The 10411-nt window shown below is 38.7% G+C and overlaps 2 protein-coding genes across 2 annotated transcripts; one reads left to right on the top strand and one right to left on the bottom strand.

The window, feature by feature from the left end:
* On the bottom strand, positions 1-2594 carry izumo1 (izumo sperm-oocyte fusion 1). Its single transcript, XM_079573023.1, has 9 exons — positions 2382-2594; positions 1844-1915; positions 1694-1774; positions 1605-1625; positions 1429-1518; positions 1121-1248; positions 900-1041; positions 311-470; positions 1-210 (listed from the first exon to the last, which is right to left on the bottom strand). The coding sequence occupies exons 1-9, from the start codon at positions 2581-2583 to the stop codon at positions 147-149; spliced, it is 960 nt and encodes a 319-aa protein (XP_079429149.1). The 5' UTR covers positions 2584-2594; the 3' UTR covers positions 1-146.
* Positions 2595-2963: 369 nt separating this feature from the next.
* On the top strand, positions 2964-8211 carry LOC306980102 (myogenesis-regulating glycosidase-like). Its single transcript, XM_079579342.1, has 6 exons — positions 2964-3037; positions 4283-4648; positions 4931-5462; positions 5649-6453; positions 6656-6771; positions 7009-8211. The coding sequence occupies exons 2-6, from the start codon at positions 4380-4382 to the stop codon at positions 7354-7356; spliced, it is 2070 nt and encodes a 689-aa protein (XP_079435468.1). The 5' UTR covers positions 2964-3037; positions 4283-4379; the 3' UTR covers positions 7357-8211.
* Positions 8212-10411: the final 2200 nt, after the last annotated feature.

Raw genomic sequence — 10411 nt, 5'->3', positions numbered from 1 at the left:
CTTAAAACTGTATTAAGCTAACCTCTTCTACATTTCAGAAGATTTTATGCAGGGCATATGCCAAGTCTAACAAAACAACTTGGCACCCCCACACACACAGACCATAGAGATTCACTTGACATCATATTTATTTACAATCATATATTTTACATGTTGTGCTGTAGATTTTCATCTCGCATTGTTTTCACTTTACGTCTCTTCCACATTTCTCTAAAGATATAAAGAGGTGTAGACATTTTTTAACATTATTTCAAGCTGCTGTGATTGAAAAACATCTTTTCCGTGTGCCCCCTCACCCACTCTCACTTACCTGTGAAGAACAGCAAGGCCTAAACTTGTTGCCAGACAGCAAGCCATCACAACAGCTACGACTGGCACCAGAGCCTCCCTCCACTTCAGAGATGTGCTTCCGTACTGAAGCGGTGGGAGAGTGAGCACAGGTCGGGGACTTTGTGTTGGCAAAGCAGTGACTACGGAAGGGAATCATTAAAAAACAGGAACACAGCTTGACATAATGCAGGAAGCCATAATGAACTGGATTTTAATAGCACATGTTTTTAATTTTAGCCCTATAAATGTGTGGATCACTTGACTCTGTAGGTCCCAAGAGACTAAAAAACAAAAGTTAAAAAGAGATTAAAAATTCTAATTATTAATGCATAGATGTGAAATTAGGATAAGCAGTTCTAAAGATATTAAATGTATTATTGACTGCATTATCTTTATTTATTGTGAAATTTATACTCGTCTAATGAAAACCAAACTCCACTGTTGTATGTATATGAAAGTAAATAGGTTTTAGGTAAAAAATGCCCTAAAATTAAAATTCCCCCTGAAAGATGAAATATTATTCAAAAATCTTTCCTTAAAAAAAAACAAAAAAACAAAAAACCCTTTACCTGAAAGTAAGAAAGTGACTTTGTAAAACACTGTTCCTGTTCGGTTTTGGAATAAACACTGATAAGTTCCACTCTCTTCCACATGCAGCTGATTTAAAACCACAGACGAATCCTCAGTCACTACTAACACTTTGAAGTCGCTCTTTTCCAGCTGTAAATACAATGTATTGTTAGTTTAAAATGTGAAATAAGAATTTTGCATGCTTTTCATTGTTAGTCACCTTTTTACTTGATGGCACGCCTGGAGCCCAAGAGTAGTGGTACTCTGGTTTTCCTAACATAAAGCGATGCCATGGGAGAAAACAGTTCAGCACTGCCTGATCTCCCTCCTCTGCATGCACTGGGTACTCTAGGAAATACAGATCGCTGCTACATTCTTGATAAAATTACTTTTCCAAGGGTTTTGTTAGATGGGCACATGGGAAACCAGCAGCAATGTAAAGAGCACATTTTTCTAATGTGGCCACTCATGTACCACTCCACCACCCACACATTTGCAGATATGTGAATATGTTAGAACAATACGTACCTCCACAGTCCTGTTGGCCAGTGGGAGATGGGCAAGTGTATGCCCTGTTCAGGCAGGAAGTGCAATCCATAACCCTTCGAATCAGGCGCCCTGAAAAAAACACAGATTTAAATGTGACTGAGGGAACGAGACAAATAGAAAGATGTGAAAGCATAAATTAAATGCTGCAAATTCACCACATTGGTTCGGGCAAAGTCCTGTGAAAGGAGACAATAAATTAATTTAAAATAATGCATTGTTGTTTTCAATGAGCTCTAATCTTTACCATTAGGGATAAAGGTGTCCAAATGATTCTCTAATATTTCCCGTCCTTTTTCCATAATTTGAATGGCCTCAGTTGTTGATCCTTCAATCAACACAATATGTATAGCCTCTGGTGAATATTCAAAGAACAACCAGAGAGCAACTATCTTACCAGTGGTCATTGTCAAGAACCTGTCAAATTCACTCTGGTACTCTGTTCGAGCTCTGTAGAGAGTGGTAAGGTCTGAAAATCAAGCAATGCACAAATTAACAAGACATAACACTATAGGCCTGCTGCAGAGGTAGGAAACGTCAGGCCCGGGGGTCAAATTCGGCCCTCCAGCATAAAACCTTTGTCCCCCAAGACAATTTTGAAGAAACATGAATTCATAAATCAGAGACCAAATGGGTGAAAAGGACTCGAAAATGTGAAAAATACTGTCAATATTTACACATTCACAAAACACCACATAAGGCCATATATTATGTGCAAAACTTATATTTGTAGAAAAAAAATGTGCTTTACTTTGAGCTACAATTGTGGATATGAAGAAAATCAGCCCTCCATAACACAAACTTGCCTACCCCTGGCCTACTGTACTACTGTAACTAGTTAAATGCAATTATCGAGGTCTACGTGTACACTTGCTGAATCTAATTGGGCTATAATGACCTATTATGTAATAAATGACTTATTACAGTTATCTTACCTATGACCCCCATGCGACTCTCACTTGTCTCTCTGTAGGTCACTAGAGCATGGTCAACAATTTTTTGGAGCTCAATCTGTTTGAGCACATCAGGTTCAGAGAGGACAAAATCCTCAAACATCACTTTAACACGGCGCTCACACTGAAGACAGGGCCTCACTTCAGGCACTACGAACACAACAAACAACAGCGTCACAAGCATTAGTGAAGCCCTTTGCTGTCGCCTGGTGGTGGAAAAGAAGTTTGCTGGTAGCAGTTAAAGTTAATTAAACAGTAGCTACAAGTCACTATGGAAACAGTGTTCGTTACTTGATTTGCCACATGTGGTTTGCCTTGACTTTACACCCACCCTTGCACCCAGCCCGCCCAGCCTGACCAATATAAAAACATCATATTTTACCTGCTAATTTTTCTGACGCTAATTTATGAAAAATAATAATAATAAATAAAAAAGACGTTGATCTAGTGCATTTTTTCTTCTTCAGAAGTTTGTTGAAGAATGAAAGCTTGTACAAAGACCAAACCTTTTCGGGCTTTTATTGTGAAAGACGGGACTTTGAAACTTTGTGCAGATTCTGCGCAGTGGACTTCAGTGCTCAGAGCTCAACTACTGGATCGAGCTGGAGCTGGACCCGCAAAGTCAGGTGCAGGGGAAGGTAGGACTTCTGAAATACTATCTATTACATTCTCTTAAATGTACTACTGAACTAGTATGTATGTATAACAGCAACAATGTGACGCATAATAGTCAGGAGAACCAGCTAGACTGGTTGGAGTGGGTAGCGAAACGACAACAATCCCCCTGTCGCAGACTGTCACAGACAGAGCAGGCAGCTACATGTAAGTCAAGCTGTAGTTAAGTCACTTTAGGATGTAGTTGAGCACATAAAAAGTGCCTGCCCTTATGTGTTGCTCTGATAATGATGTATTAGTAAAGCTGTAATAATGGCCAATAGCCACTATTAAAAATAACTCTTTATGTTTTTGCCTGGTTAAAGTGTTGTTAAATTGGCAGATAATATAACTAATGTTAATATAAGATTGCACAGCGTAGATTGTGTCATCCAGGTTCTTTACGCAAGTTCTGAAAGAGGACTATTATAATATGTGTACTCTATGATAGCCTGTTTTTATGGTATTATTGCCTGTGTTATTATCAAGGTTGGTGTGGTTACAAACTCTGGCTGTCTGCTATTAACTATATTATACCTTTTGCAGTCTCCGTACGTGGTGCACACGGACACGGTGCTAGTGGACAGTAAAGCAGCAGGATTTAAGCCCAGCACACAGTCTTACACACTGTTTTATGCAGTGTTAATTTTGACAACATATTTTAATTTAGTGTTAGTCTTTGTCTTTTGACGAAAATGTAATTCAATTTTGGTCGAGATTTAGTCAACAAAATATCTTCAATTTTAGTCTAGTTTTAGTCTAGACTAAAATTGCAAGTAAATTTAGTCGACTAAATTGATGACAAATTTAGTCGACTTTGCATTTATAATATTCATTATAATCATATTTATTCCAGGTCCTCTGCTTCATGGAGCGTCTCCCACATAAACAAAGCACAGAGCTGCTCCTTTGGCAGAGAATTTGCATGATCTGAGGCTCTTTCGGACTGTCATTAGAAGTGTGGATGATTTTAGTGTCTCCTTTTCATTTATATTTCATCTTATTATAAATATCTCGACATTTTAGTCATAGTTTTAGTGTCATGAAAAACTTTTAATTTAGTTTTAGTCCAATTTTAGTCATCAAAAATCATCATCAAATATCACTTTGACTAAAATTAAGACTAAATATTTTTGTTGACAAAATTAACACTGGTTTTATGTTATTTATTGTTCAAATAATGTGTTGACCTTTATTAATATTGTATTTAATCTGCCATTTCCCTTTAGATCTGGAATAATGAAGTCTTCTCTACACAAGATCCCATAATTTTATGGCACGCACATTCCTTGTAAATCTGCAAACGTGAAGTGCTTACAGCTCAGCATGTATCAGATCGTCCCAGTGGCACCTGGGGAACCACAGTTAGATGGTGGTTCGCCACTGAAGAAGAAACGTGGTTATGATGGGCGACCAATGGTCATGGCGGGGATGCTGGGCTGTGTGCTGGTGCTGGCTGCTGTGGTCGCCTGGTGTTATTACTCAGCGTCTCTTCGCAAAGCTCAGCTGCTGAAGACTGAGCTGTTGGATCTGAATAAAGATGGCTTCATTATCCGTAATCAGGCGGGAGCTGTCATTTTCACTATGGCATTTAGGTATGTGAGATTTTACTTTCCAAAATACAAAGTGACAGCTTTGCCCTAATGACACTTATTAAAGCTTAGGTTAAAGTCACTGTAAAAGTTAAATTCATCCATCCACTCTTGAATTGTCTGTCCACTATGTGTGAATAAATAATTGGAAATTGAAAGCAATAAAGACCTTGGAACGGCATAGCTATTTAGTCATGTCATAAGTAGCTTAATGCTGTCGGATTATGAATGATAAGAAAACTATTTAAAACTAAACTTATTTTTTATTTGTCCAAAACATTTCAGGTCTGGCATCCTGGATTTGGATTCATGCTCAAAAGACAAAAATATTCTGAAATGCACTCGTTCAAACTCTGGTAAGCTCAACTTTTTTGTACAGACAGTTCGACCCAAAGATACAGTGATGTGCTACCGCGTACGCTGGGAGGAGCTAGAAGATAAAGCCTTTGTTGAACATGCTATGGGCTGTAATGCCTCTCATTGGTATGGAGGGGCAGAGCTGGCAACGCAACACTGGCCCATAAAGATCCACGGTGAGGAGGAACCACATCCCTTCATCACGAGCGATGTTTACTCCAAGAGAAATTCTTTCGGAGGGATTTTGGAACGTTACTGGCTTTCATCAAATGCAACGGCCATCAAGATCAACGACTCTGTGCCGTTTCATTTGGGATGGTCAGAGGAAGACAGAACCCTGAGGTTTCAGGCGCGTTACTTTGATTCTCCATTCAGACCAGGGGAGGGCCACCCAGCTTTTCCTGAACTCAGCTACAGAGTTTGTGTGGGATCAGATGTCGCATCGATTCATAAATTAATGGTGAGGTATCAATAATCGTAGATACTATTATTTGTTTTTGCATTTATGTTAAGTATATACAGTACTGGTAGTTGTGCCACAATACAGTTTGAAAATATGTCTTTTCATATATTTGTACTTTGTCGAGATTTGGCTGAATTGAAGTTTTGTGATTTAAATGTAATTAACTGTGTACACTCCCCACAGGTACGTAGGTATTTTCCAAAACCAATAAAGGTCCCATCTACTGAAGTATTCAAGCACCCAGTGTGGTCCACTTGGGCTCTTCACAAATCCGCCATCACACAGGACAAACTCCTTCAGTTCGCCTCTGACATCACGAAGTACGGCTTTGCGTGTTCACATCTTGAGCTTGATGATCGTTACACTGCTGATTATGGCGAGTTTGACTTTGACCCACAAAAGTTTCCAAATGCCACTGGTATGTTCGACACTCTCAGAGAGGCTGGGTTTCAGGTGTCACTGTGGACCCACCCTTTTATAAATTATGATTCTATAAATTTTGGCACTGCTGTGGAGAAAGGGTTTTTTGTACGGGAGCCTGGAGGAGAACTTCCTGCCCTGGTCCGATGGTGGAATGGTATTGGAGGCATTTTGGACTTTACTAACATAGAAACCCGTGAGTGGTACTCCTCACATCTTCGTTTGCTTAAAGATCGTTATGAAATTGCCTCATTTAAGTTTGATGCTGGTGAAACAAGCTATCTTCCACGCCAGTTTAGCACCCTGGTCCCGCTGTCCGACCCTTCGACCTTTACCCGCCGCTACACAGAGATGGCTATACCTTTCAGTGAGCGTGCTGAGCTGCGAGTGGGGTACCAAAGTCAGAACATCTCCTGCTTCTTCAGAATCATTGACAGAGATTCGGTGTGGGGCTACGAGTTGGGACTTAAGTCCATCATTCCAACAGTTTTAACCATCGGCATCCTTGGATACCAGTTTGTGTTGCCTGATATGATCGGAGGGAATGCCTATCCAAACCGCACTGAAGGTATTGAAAATATTATTTGTCAATTAATCTTATTTGTTTCATGTTTCATACTTGAAAGCATACATTTTATGTGTACACAGCCCAACCCATATTAAGGTTATATTATTTCCCCCATGGCGTATTTATCCCAAGCAAACTTTATATGCAAAATATAGATTGTTATTGAACTGAGTTTCTTATCTAATCAAAGTCTTTTTTTCAGGTGTCAGTGGTAATAGCGGTCTCCCTGACAGAGAACTATACATAAGATGGTTGGAATTGTCTGCTTTCATGCCTGCAATGCAATTTTCAATTCCACCCTGGGAATATGACAAAGAGGTGAGACTATAAAAAATGCATCTTCATAATAGATTTTTAAATGGCACCAGCACATTTAATTTGTCATAGTCTTTTCAATTGATTTTTATGAACTGTCTTATAAATAAGGAAATTACAAGTTAAATATGTTGTTTTTTTTTTGCTATCTTAATCGACCAATACATTTTTTGTGTACTTTATTGACACTGTACATACTGCAACTTTGTAAGAATGACCTCGTGCAAATTGTGCTTGCAGGTAGTGGAAATAGCACAGAAATTCACGCAGCTCCATGAGACACTGGTGGCTCCAAGGGTGCTGGAACTGGCAGGGGAGGTTCTTGACACGGGGGACCCTATTATAAGGCCGCTGTGGTGGATCGCCAATGACGACGAGGCTGCCTTCAAGATTGACTCCCAGTTTCTGATTGGAGATGATTTAATGGTAGCTCCAGTGCTGGAGCCTGGAAAACAGGAAAGAGACATCTACCTGCCAGCTGGAAGGTGGAGAAGCTACAAGGGCGAACATTTTGATAAAGGCCCCATGTACCTCACAGACTACCCTGTGGACCTGGATGAGGTGGCATACTTTACATGGGTCCACTGAAGATATTCGGCCTAAAACAAATGCTGTAAAACCTGCTCACAATTTTTGCACATGTAAACGGAAAGAAACGGAGAACGTTAAAGGTGATTATTATATTGACAACATGGGTAGATTCACATGGATCAAAGCAAAAATCTTTTTTTTCCATTAGCAAGTAAAAGGCTTATTTTTTCCTTGTGCCTTTCACAACAACTCAGAATGTTGCAGTCGTCATTCTTCCGTCCAATGAATATTCTACTGTATGAAGTAGCCTTTAGCTAACACAGCCTTATGTATGTCTTGTGTGATATTAGGTGACTTGAATGGTCTGCTATTCGTTGCAAGTGAAGCCATATGACGGGTGTGCCTACAATTTTATGGTGACAGTGTTCAAGAACCTTCATTAAATTTAGGAATTTAGGCTTTAAATGAAACTGCACTGACATTAGTGTTTATTAATTACTATTCACTCTTTTAAAAAGGGAACAAGAAGTCACAATTATTGTATGTTCTTGACACTTTACGCCTATTTTGTATAACTGAAGATGCCATATTATGTGCCATCCAATCCTGCCTTTTTCATGACTAAGAATGCAATATTGTATGCCACGGTGAAGGTGCCAAATAAAAATAATTGTAAATGTATGCTGTGAAACAGTAACCTGGCTTTGGCTTTAGTATAACCCTGGTATGAAATGCACATGATAAAGTTTCAATGTAAGAATCCTCTTCAAAATTATGTTTATTGGTTGTAAATTTGTGTTAATTTGATAAATATAATCGTTTGTCTCCAACAATGAGTGCATCACAACTTTGGAGAAGCAATGCTTCTGAAGTAAAATGATATTCCATCCATCACCTGTAATTTCTACATCATGAGTTGCTATGCAAAAATAATTACAGCTTTCTTGCTTGTGACAAAAGAAAAGCATGACAAAATAAATTAAAGGTTGTGGTTAAAATCCTTTAAACCATCCAATAAAAATAAAATCTGGTAACCAATAGTTTATTTACACTACATGTGTGTAGATGAGTGTTTTTCAAACATTCTGAACTTGACTATTTAAGTAGACTTGAACAGGTCTCTTTCATTTGGTGATTCAAATCTCAGATAATTCACAGTTGCTTCTCTGAGGTTGAAGGCACGTTTCCCTGCCCAATGTACTGTGTCACTTGAGCTGTGACTTGATGTGGGACTTCTTATTGTTGTCATCTCCTGCTGCAATGGAGATTCGTGCAATGGCTTCACATAGACTGGCCCCAGTGTCATCCTCCTGCTCACCTCTACCATTGTTACTAGGTCAAACAGTTGGGGGTTACACTCAATAGTCCTTGTGCATAATCCCGATTCAGCAGGTGGCCATGAGAAGCACTTCAGGGCTTCAGTGCTTTACATGTAATTTTTTTCCACCCACAGCGGGTGGAAAAAAATTACATGTAAAGCACTTTAACGTTTTCTCTGATGCTAGCTTGATTCTAGACAGAACAGTAATGCATGGTGCAAAAAGTAGAATACTGTAACTGTAGTACAGTTACCTTCTCAAATACAGTAAATTATAAATATGGTAGGAGTTAGCTATGGAAATGTACATGGGACTCCCATTTTACAAACATGAAACAATATAATATAATATAATAAAAATAATGCATTAGTCTAGCGCTTTTCCTGATGCTCAAAGTCGCTTTACAATTTCATGCATTATTCATTCACACCAAACTCGGTGATGGTATGCTATATGTAGCCACAACTGCCCCAGTGGTAGACTGACGGTAGTGAGGCTGTCAATCTGCGCCATCGGCTCCACCAACCACCACCAACCAGTGACTCGCACTACATTCACCCAGGCTTCCTGATGTTTCCCAAATGGTCTCCCATCGAAGTACTGACCAGGTCCTTCGCTGCTGAGCTTCCAAGATCTGATGGGATCGGGCAGAATAAATGAATTCTATCCATTTATCCACACTATGGTAAAGTTAAGTAGACCATGTTAATTATGCAATTATGTAATATAAATAATATGCATTTAAAACTCACCTGTAGGCAAGACCAAAAAGATAAACAAAACTTTGATGAGCATCATCAGCATGACAGTCAGGTCAAACAGGAGGTGATCAAATGCTGATGTAAATGGAAAATGTCTGACACGTCCTCTTAAAATACTCATTGCCTCTTGCTCAACAGAGCATGTTGGTAAAAGAAGAAGTAAAAAGTCACATAAGAGTTCATGTGAAGAATATAAAACAGATGATTTTGCCTAAATATTTTTATTTTTTTCAATTAATTTTTCACCAAAGATCTTTAGCATCTTTATTCATCCTCTGTGAGGTGGCGTAAAATGTTTTTCTTGATTAATTTAATTTTCTTAAGTTCATTTAAGAAATACCCCCTTATTACACCACATGTGACGTGACAAGAAATTATTTATTTTTCCCTCAACTGATAAGAGGAGGCTTTGAATAAAACACCTTGCAGTTGAGACATTGCAGAACAATTATAAAATGTACTTATAATTTGTTTTCATCTGTATAAAATAATTGAAAGGTCACCCATGCACTAATAAACAAGTTGGTATATTTTAATGGAATCTTAAATGAAGAATGACATGGCACATGCTGAGAGTAAGAACACAAGGAAGCTTGGCCCCTTGGAATTTATGGCACTGTTGCAGAGATCTCCTTCACAGCATTCTATGGCACTAATACATGCAACACTGGTCTGGCATCCCTTTGTAACCATGTCATACCCTGCAAAAGATGGATCAGCCAGTCTTACCATTTCTTCAGAAACTAGCAAACAAAAACAAGAGAGTGGAGCTCACCTTCTGCTCTTAAAGAGAAGCATCGGTTGAAAATAACAGGACAAGACTTGGTGTCTGTGCAGGATCTTGGCTCGGTTAAGGTGCATGTGTAGCATCTTAAACCACAAGCTGTAAAAAAGAAAAGACGAAGAACAATTTGAGTCAATTTGAGTCAGTATATATTGAACTTCTTTAAAAAGGCTCGGTTATATGACCTCTTTAAAAGCACTTATTCACAGTTCTAAATCAAACAACATTTTTAAAATTTAGAATCTTTT

Source organism: Gobius niger, assembly GCF_951799975.1.
Source record: "Gobius niger genome assembly, chromosome: 1".
NCBI classification, from domain to species: domain Eukaryota; kingdom Metazoa; phylum Chordata; class Actinopteri; order Gobiiformes; family Gobiidae; genus Gobius; species Gobius niger.
The sequence above is the reverse complement of the archived record's forward strand: the minus strand, read 5'-3'. Positions and strand labels throughout refer to the sequence as shown.

What these genes read in the sequence shown, in the direction of transcription:
- LOC306980102 (XM_079579342.1), top strand. Translation starts at nt 4,380, where the DNA reads ATGTATCAGATCGTCCCAGTGGCACCTGGGGAACCACAGTTAGATGGT. An exon ending in CATCGATTCATAAATTAATG is followed by an intron (nt 5,463 to 5,648) that starts GTGAGGTATCAA and finishes CACTCCCCACAG; the next exon opens with GTACGTAGGTATTTTCCAAA. An exon ending in CCTGGGAATATGACAAAGAG is followed by an intron (nt 6,772 to 7,008) that starts GTGAGACTATAA and finishes TTGTGCTTGCAG; the next exon opens with GTAGTGGAAATAGCACAGAA.
- izumo1 (XM_079573023.1), bottom strand. Translation starts at nt 2,583, where the DNA reads ATGCTTGTGACGCTGTTGTTTGTTGTGTTCGTAGTGCCTGAAGTGAGG. An exon ending in GTTCTTGACAATGACCACTG is followed by an intron (nt 1,775 to 1,843) that starts GTAAGATAGTTG and finishes TGTTGATTGAAG; the next exon opens with GATCAACAACTGAGGCCATT. An exon ending in TGGCCAACAGGACTGTGGAG is followed by an intron (nt 1,249 to 1,428) that starts GTACGTATTGTT and finishes TGTATTTCCTAG; the next exon opens with AGTACCCAGTGCATGCAGAG.